The sequence below is a fragment of the Lissotriton vulgaris genome, chromosome 7 (genome assembly GCF_964263255.1).
Source record: "Lissotriton vulgaris chromosome 7, aLisVul1.2, whole genome shotgun sequence".
In the NCBI taxonomy this organism is placed as follows: domain Eukaryota; kingdom Metazoa; phylum Chordata; class Amphibia; order Caudata; family Salamandridae; genus Lissotriton; species Lissotriton vulgaris.
The window spans coordinates 1,663,337,069-1,663,357,455 of record NC_141695.1 but is presented as its reverse complement, the minus strand read 5'-3'; the positions used below and the strand labels follow the sequence as shown (position 1 = coordinate 1,663,357,455).

General features: G+C 49.3%; 1 protein-coding gene and 1 pseudogene across 1 annotated transcript in view; both read left to right on the top strand.

Moving 5' to 3' along the window:
• EFCAB8 (EF-hand calcium binding domain 8) overlaps positions 1-20,387 on the top strand; it is a 1,673,324-nt gene that overhangs the window by 1,110,336 nt on the left and 542,601 nt on the right. The window contains exon 15 of the mRNA XM_086932659.1: positions 563-767. Coding sequence (XP_086788785.1) covers positions 563-767 — 205 coding nt within the window. The remainder of the gene's footprint in view (positions 1-562; positions 768-20,387) is intronic.
• On the top strand, positions 15,160-16,166 carry LOC147706235 (uncharacterized; annotated as a pseudogene).

The following is a 20,387-nucleotide window of genomic DNA, read 5'->3' as shown; positions in this document are numbered from 1 at the left end:
GACTGCTCTTGTCCATGCTACTAGGATAGCTGGTCTATAAGGTTGACTTACAACCAATCATCAATAAGGGTCGTTTGGAATGATACACAGTGATCACTAGAATAGTAAGCACTACATATCAGGCCAACTTCTCACAACCTGCATTTATAAAACTGCAATTTTTGGATGATGAAATCTGTACTGGCCATATAGCTTTATTTTTAAAAGGGGTGGTTAGATCTAGAAACTCGATGTAAACAGCGTCCAGAGTAACTAATTTTAGATTTTATTCACGTCAGGGATGTTTAAAGAAATCTGTATTGTATTTCTATTGCATTTCTAATATTCTTACATGAATTGATACATTTTGTTTTTAAGGCTTTGTTTTTATGATGTGCTTTTATGATTTAATTGTTTTTAAATCGAATAAAGCGTATTTTGAATTTGAAGTAAGTATGTGAAGGTTGGGCTGGTCTTAATACAATATTGTCGTTTTCACAGATTACTTTACGTCTTTTTCTTTACTAGATGCATTTCAAAACCACCTTCGTTCCCTTTTTTGTCTGAATGTTTTGTTTTTCAGAGATACTAAAGATGGTAATGAAATGGACTACAAACAGTGGAAGCCTTATCACAATGACGACATTTTTTCTGGTGATGTTTACCAGAATAAACTCCTGGCTACTGCATCCTACAGCGGGGACATTGTTATTTGGAAACTTGACACAACACAGGCAATTTGTCGATTTAATGCTTCGCTAAATCCTCACAGCCTCGAGCCTAAAAGGGTTTGTTTTAGAATTTTTGTTTTTAATATTCGTAGCAATGTCTCTTTCGTATGTCATTGACAGGAGCTGTTTAAGTAACTGTGCGTTATGTAAGTTTTTTCTTTGACTCTCTCATCTTATGAAATATAATCGAGGTATGTAAGTGTTGGCTAAGCCTCCAAAGCAAAACAATGTGTAGAAAGGTGTCAAAATTAGACAACAATGTCCTTTTATGTCACGTGAGAGGGACGGTTTGATCAGCAGTGTGCTCTATGTAAGTATTTTCACGGATTCACTCGCCCTATAAATAATATCCTGCTAATTACGTTTTGATTAAATCTCAAAACCAAGAAAATATGTGCAGGAAGTGGTTAAGATTAGAAAGTTGTTGAATTACTTATCATTAATATTTCATGGCTCCAAGGCCTTGCCTCCCTCGTCCAGTCCTCAGTGCGCAAGGAGTATCCCTGTTCCGCAGGAATGTTATATATAACTTTCCCATTACAGATTATTATTATTATTAGGTCTCGGCTAGAAGCGAGCGAAGCTCGCTCTCGCCAGAGACCTTATTGTTAGCGGCTCAGCTTCCCAGGACAACAGCACTGGCCGCGCGCAAGGCGATTTGCGCCGGCCACGCGCACGCGAACGCGCTGTCCTCCTCGGAAGCTGAGACGCTAGCAATACCTCCCACTGCTTGCGCATGCGCCGTGCCCAATGGAAGGTTTCGGGCTTACGCATGCGCCATGCCCATTATTGCAGGACCGGCCGCGGCAGATCCGGGGCTGCGGCTGTCAACGGAGCGCGCGATGACGATGCAAGTGTTTGTTTTCTTTCTTCGGCTCCTCCTCACGTCGCGTGGCCATGTTTGTCCCAGTCATATGACCGCAAAGAAGGAAAAAGAGACAGCCCGGGTGAGTCATAAGAAGCCGAGCACCTCGGCAAACTAGCTATGCTACTCGGTGTGCATAAAAAGAAACGGACAAGCCCATCACATAGGGACCACATATTCACCTAGATTTACCTGACCCGACCCCTGAGATACCGACTTGTTTTTTAAATTACTGTGCATGTATGCTGTGAGCATTAAGGATGTTTGCTTTTAATAAAATAAAATGAGACTATACAGAAAAGGATATCAGCACACAACTACATAACGCTTAAAGTTCTTCTAAGTGACACTTACTGTCATACCAAGGACATTTGTAAGAGGCGCGCGTTTTTTTATATTAAGACCGCGCATGAGCCGGGGTTTCCTCTGCGCAGCAGCCGTGGGCAGAGCGCACATTGGTTTCCGTTCTGGTGTGATCAGAGCAAAGACACATTATCAGCTGCCTGGCGCGAACACATCATAACTTCTGTTTTTATCCCAATATTTTTCTGCAGCTGCTTTGATACTTAGTTCGAACCTGACTCTGTTTCACGCTGCGGGTGATAATACATTGTCCTGCAGTGGGTGGACGAGGCATGTTGTGACCTAAAGGGGAGGATGGGCAGAGTGTGATAGGGCAAGCCTGGGGAAAAATGAACACGGTCAATGAGGTAGCACAGGAATTAGGACAACTATTATTGTCATAGTTACACAATTACTAATGATCAATAATCACCTCGAAGCCAATCGAGCTGCTATTATATTCCTACTTTAACCACCAGGACGTGACCTGCTTCTTTACAACTTACTCTCATTCAGCTATCTATAGCTTCATTCTGTGCAAATATATTTTTGGGTTAAAACTAAGCTATTAAGCACCTCCCAACCGCCCCACCGCTCGGTAGAACTCACATCAATACATATATCTCTTTACTGGAAAGTATTTGACAATCTCGGCTCTAAGACACCCCACTTAACTCGCTCATGTTTTGAAACCAAGATCTACACCCACTTTGTATTGTACGCCACTTACATAGGATGCTATTTCATCTTGAAGGCTTTTATGTTTATTAGGAGATAATGTGACTATTTTGGCGTCAATTATAGTGCATGCTTAACACGATGGTGAGTGCAGAGTGGTGAGTGCAGAGTGGTGAGTGCAGAGTGGTGAGTGCAGAGTGCAGAGTGGTGAGTGCAGAGTGGTGAGTGCAGAGTGGTGAGTGCAGAGTGGTGAGTGCAGAGTGGTGAGTGCAGAGTGCAGAGTTAGTGCAGAGTGCAGAGTTAGTGCAGAGTGGTGAGTGCAGAGTGGTGAGTGCAGAGTGGTGAGTGCAGAGTGGTGAGTGCAGAGTGGTGAGTGCAGAGTGGTGAGTGGTGAGTGCAGAGTGCAGAGTGCAGAGTGGTGAGTGGTGAGTGCAGAGTGGTGAGTGCAGAGTGGTGAGTGCAGAGTGCAGAGTGCAGAGTGGTGAGCGCAGAGTGGTGAGCGCAGAGTGGTGAGCGCGCAGAGTGGTGAGCGCGCAGAGTGGTGAGCGCGCAGAGTGGTGAGCGCGCAGAGTGGTGAGCGCGCAGAGTGGTGAGCGTGCAGAGTGGTGAGCGTGCAGAGTGGTGAGCGTGCAGAGTGGTGAGCGTGCAGAGTGGTGAGCGTGCAGAGTGGTGAGCGTGCAGAGTGGTAAGCGCAGAGTGGTGAGCGCAGAGTGGTGAGCGTGCAGAGTGGTGAGCGTGCAGAGTGGTAAGCGTGCAGAGTGGTGAGCGTGCAGAGTGGTGAGCGTGCAGAGTGGTGAGCGTGCAGAGTGGTGAGCGTGCAGAGTGGTAAGCGTGCAGAGAATTGTGTGCTGTTGAGTGCAGAGTGCTGTGTATTGGCAATGTTAATGACAATGCCCATTTATTTTTGATTTAAAGAAAAAAAATGTCATGAGCAATGCCAATAGCTCTACCTTTAATGATGCCGAGACCATTGCATTGCAAATGCTTGTTTTTTTTTTAGAAACGGCCTGTTTTAGAGTTCGGCGGACAGGTTACTCTGTCACAAACGTGACGGATTTTCCGTCTGCCGTATTCCGAGTGTCATTGATTATAATAAACGTGTAATACGGAGGGTGAGATATCCATCACGTTTGAGACGGCGTAACTCGTCCGCCGAACTCCCAGTCAGTCCCTTTGTTACTCAACAAATTTACTCCTTTAATGACTCGTCCCTTTCCTGTTATGAATTGATAAAAAGCTTCCTCCTCCCACACATTTCCTGTACCATTAGCTAGCAAGAAATTACATGGAGGATGCAAGTAGGAATTTAGGACTGTAATAAAGGCAGCTAGAACTCGGAGTTAACGAGATTACCAGTAAGCAATTCAACCATTATTTTCTCATCCTCCTTCCTTGTCACAGTTCTAGCTGATTGAGGAAGTGACAAGCAATCTATACATCAATAATTCGCATGTGCTTCTTAGGGCAATTGTCTCTCTTCACCATGGAAATTCCCTCCTATATACAGATATAAATATCGTTGCAAGTGTGAGATCCCGGAACACAAATCAATAAAAATTAAACCTGTTTAAGACACACCATTTAGGGATGGGTGTATCATTGCACTGGTGCAAAAACTGGTCACAATTTGCGATCAGTGTAGTTGCACCCAGTGTGGAATTTTGCTAACCAACCTATGTACTATTATGTCTTTCATAGAATTCTGAGTAGGAGTGGACCACTTTCCAAACTACCTCACATTAATAAGGTAATGATTGTCTGGATGCCTAATACTGATTATTTGTCATAGGCACACGCAGATCATGCGCATCAGATCCCTCCTTGACTGCGACGAGACTGCAGCCCAGATCTTTCTCAGCCTCTCAGCTGCATTTGACACGGTATCCCATCAATAGACTCAACCACAGCAGCATCTAGGGAAACACTCTCAAATGGTTCGCATCCTTTCTCACTTTACAGACTCAGGGAATCTATCTCCCGCCCTACACATCAGAACCCAAGACCATCATATGCGGCATACCCGAAGGGCCACATTCCAAACTACCTCACATTAATAAGGTAGGGCGCAAATTGCCTCTCAGTCTGATTAATGTAGATCACAGGGATTGTGGCCTACAAGGGTCAGCAGACTACCATGTCTGTGACTGACTTTAAATAAAGTAATTTTTTTTAAAGCAGGCTGTTTTTCTTAAAGGTAATGGCTGTTTTTTAAGTTGTTTTTTAACAGTTTCAGTCAGAGTTGGGAGTGGTCCCTGGTACATTTCCAACTCCCCCTAAAGTTTTACAAATATTCATGAAGGAGAAGGTGCCCTTGAGTTACCACCTCAACTTGGAAGTCAGTAACATTTCAATGGTTGGCGAATTATGGTTGCGGACCACTGATACAGATTTGGTATTGGCAATGGATGCCCACAGCAGGTCCCTTCCGGATATTGAAACTGTATCCATTCTATTGGGACGGAAAAGTGTTCTGCATGGTATAGATATGTACCCCTGCCCTGACAGCCCAACTGTTCTGGTGTCTGGATCCCTAATACTGATTATTTGTCATAGGCAAACGCAGATCATGTGCATCAGCTCCCTCCTTGACCGCGGCAAGACTGCAGCCCTGATCTTTCTCAACCTCTGAGCTGCATTCAACACGGTATCCCATCAATAGACTCAACCACATCAGCATCTAGAGAAATACTCTCAAATTGATTGCATACTTTCTCACAGGACCGTCCCTCAGCCTCACCCTATTCAACAACGTCATCCCCCCCTGTGGACATCGTTAGAAACCACAGACTCAACATCATATCATACGCATATGACGCACAACTCATCGTCTCGCTCACCAAACACCCCTCCACTACAGTAACAAATTTCCGCAACACTAGGACCTGTGTTACCGACTGGATGAGGACCAACTGTCTGAAACTAAACACCTGCTGACCACGCCCGCATTCTCAGAATAATCCTTGACAGCAATCTCGTCATGAAGCGCCAAGTCAACGCAGTCACGTCCTCCTGCTTCAACACCCGCGCATGCTCCAAAAGTTCTTCAAGCGGATCCCCGTCAACACCAGAAAAACATCTCCCAAGCCCTTGTCAGTAGCCACCTCGACTATAGCAACGGACTCTACTCAGGAATCACCTCCTATCTGCTAAAGAGGCTCCAGACCACAAAAAACGTTGAAGCCAGACTCATCCTCAACAACCCCAAATGCAGCCACAACACCCCCCACCTCAAGAAGCAACATTCGGGGGGGGGGGGGGGGGGGGGCGTGGCCAGGCGCCGACAACAATGGCCGCCTAAATCCCGGACTCCGCCGGAGCTGACACTGCCCCTAAAATATCCAGGTACAATCCTCAACGGGGCGCTTTCCCATCTGCGCCCCGGCACCCTCCCGTGAAGTGCTCCCGATCGACACTGGCGGCGGAGCTGGGGGCCATGTGGAGCCTGAGCGGCAGCCCTTTCCGTCTTCGCGGCTGCGTGGGCGGAGCCGCCTGGAGCCCTGAGCCCGGGCGCTGGCAGACCCGAGGCCCCGGCTTGCGGCCTGTTCGCGAAGATCGCACACAGAGGCGCTGATTGAGCTCGGGCCGGCTGCCTGGGGGACGCTTGGGCTGGGGCACACCGACCACCCTGGGGGCCCTAAATCCGGAATAAAAAGGTATACAAGCGGATCCCCCGGGAGCGGAGAGAACAGGGTCCAACGGCGACATCTTGACTGTGACTCCTTGGAGATATACACAGCGGAGCTGTGGAACCCAGGGGCCCGAAGCACAGCGCGAGGCCCTAGACGCGGAAGTGGGCCCGCGACACTGGTGAAGGGCTGTGACACAGCCTCTACAGATAAGTAGCCCCCCGCAGTGGAACCCCGGGGTCCTGGTTCCCCACGCAGCGGAATCTTGGGCTGTGGGCCCCGGACATTTGGGTCCTCGGCAGGAAGAGAGGAGGGGTGAGCCCTGTGGGGTACTGGACGACAACAGGTCAGGGACCCCGTGCAAGAGAGTTGCTAGCCGCCTGAGGAGTCCGACTGATCTACCCACTCGGGTTGAAGGACTGGGCTTTCTTAAGACCCAGCGGTGCCAGGGATAACACCTAAAACCTTCGTGGGTAACCTGTTCCGGCGTACAAATGACAGAGACACGGGACACTTCCTTCGGCGTCAAAGATTCGAGGTTTATTACTGCAGGGAACACAGAAGTCACAGGAAGTACAACACGTGTAGGTTCGAGGAGTCTGATTCGACTTGCCTCTGTGGATCGCTCCTTTTATACAGTTTTCATGCATAAGATATCATAGTACACAAAGGTTTACAACTCGGTTCCCATCGTAAAGACCATAAGGGGTTGCTTTCATGTATTCAAGGCCCGGAACATAAGTACAGAAACGTTTGGTAGTTCCCAACTGTAAAAGCCCATCTTCCCACCATTTGTACATTCCAATCAGCAGTAAACAAATCGAGGAAGGGACAGAAACAGGTGCAGAGGAAGACAGAAACAGTAGGGAGATCGGAAAGGGTGTAAAAGGGGTGGTATCGGGAAACACGAGCTGCAGGCATCAAAGAGGACGTGCTTAATGAATGCACAACTAAGACAATAGACCGGCACGGCAAGATGAGCCTCGAGCGGGGCCATCTGCCTTACAGTGCCATCCCCCTCATCATAAAGACACTTTCAAAGGAAACGTGTCTTCCGCAAGAGTTTGGGAATCCCAGGGTCGCGAAGCGGACAGCGTCCGTTCGCTGGCTACTTGAGGGCAAGAGACAAAATGGATGCCGTATCTAAGATGGAACCCGTGGGCTCGGATGTAGAAACCCACGAAACAAACGAACGGTTTAGGCTAGCACAGCGAAAACACGTACACCCACTAAACTCGTCATTTGCGGTTCATAGATACCAGACTCGACCATATTCGTGCGAGTCGAAAACACCACTTACGATCGTCACGGAACCTCAGACGCTCCTTTTGCCCTCATGTAGGCAAGCACTAGTCGGAATCATATTCGATATTCATCAGACCATCTAGATGTTGCTGTAACATAATTCTATCCATCAGAGTTCCTTTGGTAACAGGCGGCTGTCTTATACACGTCGTAGCACAGAGGCCACATAAGGCAGGACCACACTGCACACAAAGACAACACGTGAACAGGAATGCTACAACAGCCCCGATGATCATCAGAATTTTCCAACCCCAAGTCGACATTAGGCCCCAAAACCACCCAAGTAGCGTCCAATCCCCTACGTCCACGTGTATGGACTCAGAGATCTTATGCAACTTTGAGATGGCTTGATAGACAGTCGGAGCGTTGTCTGGAATGAAAATACAGCAGCTCGAATGGATCACCTTACATACTCCACCTCGATCTGCTAAGACAACGTCTAAAACCATACGGTTTTGTAACGTCATAAGCCTATCCGCCTGAAGCTCTGCTGTGATATTACCAAGGGCACTGGCAGTGATATTAGCTGTCGATTCCACCACTCGGGTCAACTGTCTCAGGTTCCTACTATTGACCATAGGTCCCCAAAACAGAAAGAAATCCTTGAAAAAGTCTCCTGCCTCTTGACCGGCAGTGTCCTCTTCGCTAATCACGCCCCTCACAATTCGGGTCTTGTGGTAATCGGAGGCGACCGTAAAAGTCGGAGGCAACAAGTTTGCAATATAACATGTGCCCGCAAAGTCAAGGGGCAACCATGTATATGCACGATCATAACAGACAAAGTACGTACCCTTGGCAGTCAGAAACACAGGGGAAGAGAGCATTGGTAAGACATACATCTCGGAGCAAGCACTCTCTCCAAGATGAGCTCTCGGGCTTCGGCCACAACCTTTTAGACAGAAATTACCAAGGTGGGGTACGATCCATATTGGAGACAAGCTTTTAAGCTGTCTTTCACCCACTAATATGTGCCAAGCCGTGTGCCATCGTCACAACAGCTAGTACATACGCATCCGGCAACATCCACCTCTTATTTTCCGACAAATCAATCCAACAGCCATTCGCATCCAACTTTCCCGTACTCTCTTTCCACTTCGTCTTTTCAGACTCAGTGGCCTCGTTCTGAATCGCTTTCACACTTTCGATGGTGTCCTCACACATACCAGTCTCTGTAGGCCACCTAACCGAACTCGTCACATACATTCTAGTGCTAAGGTTCCGGGCAGTCTCCTTAGCAATCTCATCCGCAAACGCATTGCCACGACCAACATCATCCGTCACCTTACGGTGTGCACTACATTTAATAATCGCCACCTGCTTGGGCAATGTAAGTGCATCCAAAAGATCATTCACAAGCTGTCCGTGCTGAATCTTCGTACCATGCGATGTCATAAAACCTCTCTCTCTCCACAAACGTCCAAAGCTATGGGCCACGCCAAATGCGTATTGGCTGTCAGTAAACACATTCACCCGTTTCCCTTTCGACAACACACACGCTCTAGTCAAAGCAATCAGTTCTGCCGCCTGAGCAGAATTCTGATTCAATCTTGCAGTTTCCACAACAGTATTCAATGTCACCACAGCATACGCAGTCGTTACATCGCCATTCGGCAACTTAAAACACGACCCATCCACATACAAGGTCCCATCGGGATCTTCCAATGGAGTATTTTTCAGGTCCACACGACCTTTTGTTTCCTCCTCCGTTCGTAAGTAGCAGTCATGAGGTGCTACTTCGTCTGATTCCATACTGATTGGCAACAAAGTCGCCGGGTTCAGGACGTTGCAACGTTTTATTTGAATGTGACTTGCCAGAAGCGTCAACTCATAACCAGACAACCTTGCACTCGTCAGGTGTTGAGTTTTCGTACGATTCAAGAGAGTGTCAACTGCATGCGGAACCATCACCGTAAGCATATTATCCATGACCAATCCTGCAGATTGTCGGATGGACACCGCAGCTGCCGCTGTTGCTCTCAAACAACTCGGCAATGCTCTAGCTACTGGGTCCAAGGTCGAGGAAAAATATGCACATGGACATTGCTTACCGCCGAATTGTTGCGTCAAAACACTCAACGCACAACCTTCCCTCTCGTGAACGTATAGTGTAAACGGCTTACTGTAGTCAGGAGTTCCTAACACAGGAGCCGAACACAACGCATCACGTAGTTCAGAAAAACTTTTCTGACATTCTTCCGTCCATGGTAAAGGGGTTGGAACATCCTTGCACGTAAGAGCCACCAATGGTTTCGCTAGCAATGAAAAATTCGGAATCCATTGCCTGCAGTATGACGTGATACCTAAAAAGGCACGCACATCTCTCTGAGTTGTTGGCACAGTCATTCGAGCAATCGCTGCAATTCTCTCTGGGGTCAACCTTCTTCCCTCCTTTGACAATAAGTGACCTAGATAGGTTACTTCTTGACAACAATATTGCAGTTTAGAAGGTGACACCTTGTGATGTAAGTCACAGAGATGCTGCAACAACGACACCGTAGCAAGTTTGCAAATGTCCTGAGTATCAGCAGCCACCAATAAGTCGTTGACATATTGGATCAAGGCCGCACCAGCCGGCAGCACAAACGCATCAAGTTGACCCTTCAAGGCTTGACTGTATATCGATGGACTCTCACAGTAGCCCTGAGGAGCGCGTTTAAACCTGAAGCTGCGGCCACCAAGAGAGAAACCGAAAAGGTCTCTACTTTCCTCAGCAATCGGAATGCTGAAGAAAGCATTCTTCAGATCGATCACTGAGAACCAAGATGCTGAGGCTGGAATCAGAGTCAAAAGAGCCGTAATGTCAGGCACCACAGGGAACTGAGGAATCACAATTTTATTCACCTCCCGTAAATCGATAACAAAACGATAAACAGGGGGTTTTGATGGATCAGTGCGCTTTAGAATAGGAAGTACAGGGCTATTGCACACGTTTCCCCGAGTCTCCTCGATAACATCTTTCTCAATCAAATCGTAGATGATAGCTAACAACGCTCGTTCACCATCAAGGGAGATACGATACTGGGGAATACGTGGCAGTCGCACATTAGATTTCAAGTGAACAACATAAGGGGAGATGTCAAGCAGGCCCACGTCATTGGGACCTGTTGCCCACAAAGATGCAGGAAGAGAACTCAATTCCGGTGGAAGCTTATCGATGGATAAGTACATAGGAGAGACAACTCTCGCACCCAACGTAAGCTTTACTCCCGCAGGAGAACAATACAAAGTCGCATACAGACGTTTTAGCAAATCCAGGCCCAAAAGATTTTCAACACAACCAGTAGTCAAAATCAATGGAGCTTTCAGATCACGAGGCCCAATTGTAAGAGGCAAAGGGCACGAAACCGGATTGCTAACAGGGGCGCCAGAGAATCCAACGGAAACATTTGTTAAGCCAGACAAAGGTGCGCCAGGGAGTTTCGAATGTATGATAGAACTTTTCGCTGCACCAGTGTCCAACAGAAAAGGCTCAACGACGCCCGAGGTGGCAACTGCGACGTAAGGCCCTCTCTGATCAACCGGAACTGATACTACTCCCTCTCCTTGTCTATGGCTGTCCTAGTAATTACCGTCGTCAGCATCCTGATCGACGTAATAATCGTCCACATTATACTGAGCAGATCGCCCTTGCGACGATCCGCGCTGATCAAAACAATTATTAGAATCAGAAGAATTGTTGGAACGATCATTTTGAGCACCGCGACCTCTACCACGTGATGTCTGTTGAGGACCACCACGACCTCCTCTAGATAAATTACCACTATTACGATCACGCAAAACTGGGCAATCGAATTTCAAATGACCCTCTCCTCTACAATAGGCACACTGATTGTACCCTAACGAAGATCTCTGCGAAGAGGAGTCATTTCGTGATTGTGACCTATTCGACTGAGACTGCGATCGATTCCGTTGTTGCGAATCATTCTGATTCGAACGTGGAGGATACGCCTGCTGCAACAACACTTTAGTTTTGAGTTCTTTCGTCTTTTTATCGGCACGATCATTCTCCTCTTTCTCTCTATTCTCATAGTATTGGGCCGTGGCCAATATTTGAGCAGAAGTGGAAACAGCCCACGCACTTTCTGAATTTCGTAATTTGTTGCTTAGGTCAGGCAACAAATTTGAGACAAACTTATCCACAAACAATTGCTGACCTCCCTCAGTACCCATATCCTGACCACTATGATCAATGAAAGCCTCCTCAAATCTCGTAAAGAAATCAGAGACACTCATCCTTCTTTTGTTTGCAAGCGGACAGTTTGTCCCAATTCACCTTCATAGCTGGCATAAGTGTTTTCATCAGAGCGATAATTCTCTGGGGCAAAGCCGCAATCAACTGTTCGGGCTTGGCCCCACCGACTTGCAATGCATCAGCAGCCCCTAATGCATTCCAATCACCGCCTAATTCCGCCGCATGGTCTTCCTGACGAATCTTTGCCCATACCGGTTGCGGTACGACATTGCCAAACAACATATCGATATCGGCAAGATTCATCACCGCCGCATCCACTAGCTGGGACAATTCCTTGTAATACCCTGCAGGATTTTTGTGAGGGTCAGGCAAAGATTGCTTTACCTGCAAAACTTCCGATCGTTTCCACGGGAGGTGTATCCACACTCTCTGAAAGAATGGTGGAATCGGGGGATTAGCACCAGGATTACCTGGCAGCCAACAGGTGGAACTTCGCGCATGGGATACTGACCAGGCGCTGCAAGCGGTCCCTCAATGTCTTCTAAAAACAATGCCCGAGGCATTATAGAAGGACCAAAAGACAACAACTGCTCGACAGCACGTCGAACATTGGTGCCCACCAACATTCCGCTCGCAAACTGAAGCTGAAGATCAGTCAAAGCAGTCATGACATCGTCAGATGCATCAGCCGATATTTGGTCACGTAGAACCTTACACATTTCTTCAAAAACGAACCTTTGTGTCGGTATGTTGAATTGACAAAACGTATCTAACACCACACGTGGAGGATTTCTAAGGGGGTATTTCATCCAACCCATCGCCATATTATACAGTGTGTCATGTTCCCTACTACCGGGAAGCTGACTTCGTCTTTGAGGACCGTCCGAACCAGCAGACTCAAGAATAGGTCCAAGAGAATTAAAGAAGTTAGCAGCAACAGAAGGGGTACGACGTCGAACAGATGGAGAAGAAGAGTAACACAACGGGGTAACAAGTGAAGTATCAGGAACAGAAGAAACAGCAGGAGTAACCAGAACAGCAGGAGCAGCGGGAACAGGAGTATGAGGAAGTACAAGCGGAGGAGCAGTAGGGACGGAAGCAGGTAGAGGAGCAGGAACGGGTTGAAGAACAGGGACAGGTGGAACAAGAGCAGGTTGTGGAACAGGAGCAGGAGGAACCACAGGAGTTACAGTACCCTGTGCGTACGGAGGTGGTGACTTCAAGAGATAGGACAACAAGGGGTCCTCTACCGATTCCTCCTTCTTATCCGTACCCGTCGGTAAAGCGGGGTAACACTTATCTACAGACATACGCTGCAATCTATCGAAAACTTCCTTTTCCTCCTTATCTCGCTGGAACTGCTCTGCGTTTCTTACCGTGGTAACAACTCCTTCTCTCTTATTACGTTTAATCTGTTTGATTTCTCTCTGGTTGGCTTCTTTACGCCACAACCGAAAGGAATCAAACATGGCCGGCCTTGATTTTCTCTGAAACAATTTGGCTTCAAGATTGTCTAAAATCGGGGTCTCAAAACTACCATGAGGTGGCCAACTAAGAACACCGTCTTTTTTAGTATAGCAAACCCAACACTCATTGAATGTAATCGGACCTAAACCATGTTTACTGTACAGCTCATAAGTTGGAGTTCCAACCGGAGGTATCGGACACGAGTCCTCCAGTCGGGAATCCGCACCACAACGTCTAAAACAACTGAACAAAGTACTACAGCCAGGCATCTTGCACACTAACCGAGTTTCACAAACGTCAAGGGTTATAGGATTAACAATGTCCCTGCAAAGAGCAAAAACCCTCGGTTTTTGGCGACTGCAGTTGTCAAATATCAAAACAAAGAACCAAGTACTAAGAACTACAAATGCAATGGAACCATGCAACAACTAAGCACCCACAACTAAGGACTCTGGGAGCGACCCACAAATACTTAACTCAAAGATCGATGGCGTCACCAGGAAGGCCCGTCAATCGTCTCGCTGTACCAAGGTCTACGCCAGGCGCCAAAACAGGTCTACAGTCAGGGCAGCAGTCCGTCGCAGCCGCCAGGAGGCGGGGATCTTCGCGGGAAAAGTCGTCGGGCCACTTGTTTCGACAACAGGATCGATGAAGCGGGGTGCACCTTCCCTCTGAGATTTCACACGAAGTTCCTCACGATCGTCGGGCTTGGACCGGTACCACTGATGCAGCCCTACGTTGGGCGCCAACTGAACTGAAGGACTGGGTTTTCTTAAGACCCAGCGGTGCCAGGGATAACACCTAAAACCTTCGTGGGTAACCTGTTCCGGCGTACAAATGACAGAGACACGGGACACTTCCTTCGGCGTCAAAGATTCGAGGTTTATTACTGCAGGGAACACAGAAGTCACAGGAAGTACAACACGTGTAGGTTCGAGGAGTCTGATTCGACTTGCCTCTGTGGATCGCTCCTTTTATACAGTTTTCATGCATAAGATATCATAGTACACAAAGGTTTACAACTCGGTTCCCATCGTAAAGACCATAAGGGGTTGCTTTCATGTATTCAAGGCCCGGAACATAAGTACAGAAACGTTTGGTAGTTCCCAACTGTAAAAGCCCATCTTCCCACCATTTGTACATTCCAATCAGCAGTAAACAAATCGAGGAAGGGACAGAAACAGGTGCAGAGGAAGACAGAAACAGTAGGGAGATCGGAAAGGGTGTAAAAGGGGTGGTATCGGGAAACACGAGCTGCAGGCATCAAAGGGGACGTGCTTAATGAATGCACAACTAAGACAATAGACCGGCACGGCAAGATGAGCCTCGAGCGGGGCCATCTGCCACAGTGCCATCCCCCTCATCATAAAGACACTTTAAAAAAAAACGTGTCTTCCGCAAGAGTTTGGGAATCCCAGGGTCGCGAAGCGGACAGCGTCCGTTCGCTGGCTACTTGAGGGCAAGAGACAAAATGGATGCCGTATCTAAGATGGAACCTGTGGGCTCGGATGTAGAAACCCACGAAACAAACGAACGGTTTAGGCTAGCACAGCGAAAACACGTACACCCACTAAACTCGTCATTTGCGGTTCATAGATACCAGACTCGACCATATTTGTGCGAGTCGAAAACACCACTTACGATCGTCACGGAACCTCAGGGTGGCCTTGCTGCTGGGCCCTGAGGGCGGAATCGTGCGGTGTGGGGCCGCTGCTGTGGTGGGCTGAGCTGGTGGTGGACACGGTGAGGTGACCCAGAACAAAACGGACGGTGATTGGACAGGCGGGGCCTGGCAAAGGTGACTGTGCGGCCGCAGGTGCATGTGGGTGCAGCTAGTTGGGCCCTCCCGGCTGAGGAAGAGTGCAGGACCGGTGGGGTGAGGACGATCGCGCTTGTACCCCACGCGACCCGCGGGCGGTCCTCCAATTGCCTGCGGTCAGCCGGGTGGAATACAGGAGAGTCGACTATTGCACCATGAGGCCTAAAGGGGGAGCCAACACCCAGACCAATAAGCTGGACACATATGCTGTGCCGTTGAGCCAGGGTCAACCAGGTGTGGCGGCTGATGACCAGGCGGGCCAAAGTGAGCCATCCCTCACCTCCATAATGGCCGCCATTCAGACTCTGGGCACCAACCTAGAGACAAAAATGGATAAGATCTCCATTGAAGTCAATCTACTAAGAACAGACCTAGGTAAAACCACAGAGAGATCTAAAGCCAATGCAACGGACGTCAAAACACTGCAGGCGGCGGAGAAGCATCTCGATGGTCGGATTAATGACCTTGTGCACCAACACCGCCAGATGGCCCTCCGCCTCGACGATCAGGAAGGGAGGGCCCGAAGAAGCAATATTCGCGTGGTGGGTGTACCGGAGGAGACTGAGGGGCACAGCGTGGAACTTTTCCTAGAGGACCTGATCCTCCAACACCTGCAACCGAAAAGGCTGTCAAAAATCTTCACAATCGAACAAGCTCATCATGCTCCGGTCCCCAAGCCCAAGCCGGGGGCGCCGCCCAGGACAATCATCGCGAAAATACTGAACTATAGAGACCCAAACGCCATCCTCCAGGCGGCAAGACAGCGGGGGATCTACAGTATGAATGGGCTACGATCCGGTTTTTCCCTGACTTCACATTGCATGTCCAGCAGGAAAGACGTTCCTTTCTGGGAGTCAAGACGGCGCTCAGAGAGAGAGGCATAAAATAAATGATGTTCTTCCCTGCCAAGCTGAAAGTTATTGCTGAAGGCAAATCCTTGTTCTTCACATCGCCAGCGGAGGTCCAAACGTGGCTTGATACCTCAGCCCCGGCCGACTGGGTACAGCGGGATAACGGCTCGTGGAGGGAGAACCGGGCCACATCCCCTGGGTCCGCGGCGGACAGATCGGAGGGAGATACGCGGAGCCAGCGTTCATGGCGTTCAAGATCTGCCAGTCCCCGGGGGACCCCTCCCGCGAGTAAGCTGCGCCCTGAGGACTAGATTGATGAAACCAGACCCTGCTGAACTGTAATGTATAAGATTCCTGTGCTGTTTTTCAGACATTGTTTGTTATAGGGGCGGTCTATACCTCTGCCCGGTGGATCAGCTGCCTCGTTGCCGTGCTGGGGGTGCTATGAGACTGAGGGGACTATACTGTTGTGGGGCAGTGTTGGTGTGCCGGCTGGAGTTAGGGCAGGTGCACGTTCCCTAAAGGAGTTCCTCGGGAGGGGGCGGTTTCCTCACTCCCGGGTTGGGTGAAAGGCGCTCTGCTAATTGGGGCAGTGGGTAGTTTCAAACCTACAGAGCAGAGAGCAGGGTGGGGGGTGTTGTTGGGGGGGAGGGGGGGCGATGAGTTCGGCTGGGCCAGGTTGGGGAGCTGAGGGTTGGTTACAGGGGTCTGATTGGGGTGGGGGAAGGGGCTGGAGAGGGGAGGGAGGGGTGGGGAGTTCCGGGGAGTTGGGGAAGAAAGAGAGTTAGTCTTTTGGTCGTACTTGGAAGTGTTGGATGAGGTTGTAAGGCGTGCAGGGTCCCATGGTCGGAATTGGAAATGACATTTGAAAATGGCTAAGAAATGGGACAAAAGCCTCAAACTGCTGAGCTGGAACGTTAACGGGCTGGGGGACAAGCTAAAACGCACCATGGTACTCCAATTCATCAAACGGCATACACCCTCTCAATAGCGAATTACTTCAACAGTAACAACGGCTCCGTGGCCTCAGCGGTCACACTATGGGAGGCCTTAAAGGCGGTCCTACGAGGGGAGGCCCTATCGGCGATTGCGGGCCGTCGTAAGGAAAGAGAGGCGCAGCTTGTTGTGATCGAGGCTGACCTCGAATCTCTGGAGGAGATAGCGCGAAGGGATGACACGTCAAGGTCGCGCCATCGGCTGTCGCTGAAAACTGCTGAGTACCAGGCATTGGCCACAGAGGCGGCAAAGAAGTTTGCTGTCACCAGGGAGGGCAGAATCCATGATCAGGGAGATAAGGCAGGCAAGCTCCTGGCCTGGCTCGATAAGAAGCACCAAACTAGTAGAGTGGTAGCCGCGGTTCACACGACGGATGGCACTGTACTTACAGAACTCCACGACATTGCCGCTGAATTTGCCCGACACTATAAGACAGTGTACAAAAGGGGGTCTGATCGCTCGGAGGATGACTCGGTGGCACTCTTGACAGATATCAGGATGCCGGCACTCTCCGATGCAGAACGTGAACTCTTAGAGGCGCCACTCACCACGACAGAGGTGGAGCGAGCTATAGGCGATCTTCGTCCCGGAAAGGCACTCTGGCCTAACGGCCTTCCGATTGAGCTCTACAAGCTCAAACCTGACGGAGTCAGCCCCTATCTTAAAAGAAGGTTTGAGGAAAGCAAGTCCAAAGGAATATTGCCTCGCGACCAAAGATTGGCTACAATCGTGGCAATTACTAAAGAGGGTAAGCCTAGGGAGTTGTGTGCATCATACAGACCTATCTCCCTGCTAAATGCTGAACCAAAGATATTGGCAAAAATCCTGGCAAATAGACTCAAGCCGGTCCTCATCACATTGGTCCACCCGGATCAATCCGGATTCATGCCCCACCGCAACACGGCTCTGAATCTCCGCCAACTAAATGGAGTGTTGGGGAGGGTCCATACCTTGCGCGAGGACGCGGTGGTTGTATGTCTCGATGCAGCAATGGCCTTCGACACCCTCGAATGGCCGTATCTGATGGCAGTTCTCCACAAACTGGGGTTTGGCCCCAGTTTTATTTCTTGGGTACGGCTCCTCTATGCTGACCCACTCGCCCAAGTGGTAGTGAACAATAAGCTCTCTGAGGCTTTCTCCCTTGAGAGAGGGACACGCCAGGGGTGCCCTCTCTCGCCCCTCCTATTTGCCCTTGCCCTTGAGCCACTGGCCGCCTGGATCAGACAGGATGTATTCCTAAAAGGGATTCGATGGGCGGACGGCTGGGAGGACAAGATTTCGTTGTATGCTGACGATATCCTCCTTTACCTCACCCGGCCCCGCAGGTCTCTAATCGGAGCACTCAATATTTTTACTAATTTTGTGAAGAACTCCGGATACAGCATCAACTGGAGCAAGTCCCTCCTGTACGTCCTGCATGGTAGCCCCCCTGTGCTTCCATGCGGATTTCCCATTAAGGTGGTCACTGAGGTCTTCACATACTTGGGCCTCTTTATATCCAAAGACAAGACAGTGATGTACGTTAGGAATTTGACCCCGCCCCTTCAACTACTTACGCGGATGCAGGCACCTGGAAGAACCTCCCGGTCTCCCTGTTGGGCCGGGCGGCTTTGTTTAAAACGATGGCGTTACCCCGGTTCCTGTACGCCTTACAGAACTACCCAGATCTGGTGCCGTCTTCCTACTTCGCGGCTATTGAGGCGGCACAGAGAGACCATCTCTGGTCAGGTGCACCCCGCATTGCAATGCAGAAATTGATGCTAGGATGGTATGATGGGGGGATAGCCTTACCAGATATCCGTAGATACTACTGGTCTGCACATCTCTCGGCTATTAATCAAGGTACCTACTGTGACAGTAACGACCCTGAATTTGGCATTGCAGGGGGGGAATTACGAGGAGGCACTATATTCCAGGCCTGCCAGACACGCACTTACAGGGCCGACCCTTCACTCGGTACAACTATGGCATGCAGTTCAACGCAACATGGGTTGGCACAACACCCTCACAATGGCCACCCCGCTCTGAGTCTCTGAGCGTCTGGGCCTGCTGGGCCATACCAAGGGGTTCCGTAACTGGGACCTCATTGGCATCTCTCAGGTAAAGGACCTCTGGGATGCCAAGGGGGTAAAATCCTTCGAATACCTACAAAATACATTTAAACACGCGACCACGGAGTACTTTAGGTATCTGCAAGTCCGACACTCACTTCAAAAGAACATTCCGCATGGTACGGTGCCCCTTCCGGCCTCCCCCCTGGAGGACAGACTACTAGACGGCCACATACAGGAAAACGCAATTTCACTTACATACAAGAAGCTCATTAATAACTTACCTGACTTACTTCTGGGCTTGAAAGGGAGGTGGGAGGCTGATGGTCTGAAGTTCGACGAGGAGGAGTGGAGGTGTGCACTCGCCTCCCCAAAAGAGGTAGCAATCTCATCCAGACTGAGGCTTGTCCAACTTAAAATTCTGCATAGGGCATACATTTCCAGCACCAGGTTAAAGAGGATGGGTAGGAGCGAGGACGATGGGTGCCGGAGGGGCTGCGGAATGGCTGGCTTCTTCTTCCACATGATATGGGAATATCCAATACTACAATCATACTGGGTAAAAGTGGTCCGATGTATGAAAGACGTTTGGGGAATGGAACTGCGTCCAGAAGCGAAACGTTGCATATTGAACATATGGGAGCCAACAGATCTATCGGAGAGAGGGAAGCTATGGGTGATGCTTGGCCAGATGGTGGCTAAGCGCAACATTGCAAGGTACTGGGGAGCGGTGGCGCCTCCAAAACTTACTGAGTGGAAACGGGACATGGACTGGTGCATGATTCAAGAGAAGACTGTGTACACTGCCAGGGGATGCCCCAAAAAATGGGGGGAGGTATGGGATAAATGGAACGAATATAGAGGAGACATCTGTGACCACCCCAGGCTCGTGGTTCGCAACTAGAGGCATAACCCGAGAGAGATTTAAATTGCGATGTAAATGTCATACAACTGATGTACTGATATATTTCCTGTGCGAATCCCTGTGCGCCATGTAAATCCAATATGCGAATATGTAGACCAATTTTTTCTGGCTTCTTGCTTCAAGAAAAAGAATTAAAAAAAAAAAAAAAAAAGAAGCAACACGGCCTCCCGTTCAGAAGAGATGCCAGTTCAAGCTTCTGATACATGCCTACAGAGATCTGTATGACCTGGGACCAGCTTACATCAACCACTGTGTGAATTTCTACCAACCAGACATAGACACCTGCTCTCGACCTCCCTGGCCCTCGCTCACATCCCCGCATCCGTCACAGCCGCAGTGGAGGACGCTCCTTCTTCTACCTCACCATGAAAGCCTGAAACGATATGCCCCTTGACCTACCAATATCCCCTTGCCAGGCGGTATTCAGAAGATAACTCAAGACCTGGCTCTTTGACTGAGAAGACCGGTAACCTGGCTCCCGGATACCCTCAGGGGTGAGGAGTTGTGTCCTTCAAGACTGATTGATTGATTGATGAGCGCCATGACATAGACCTGTTGTG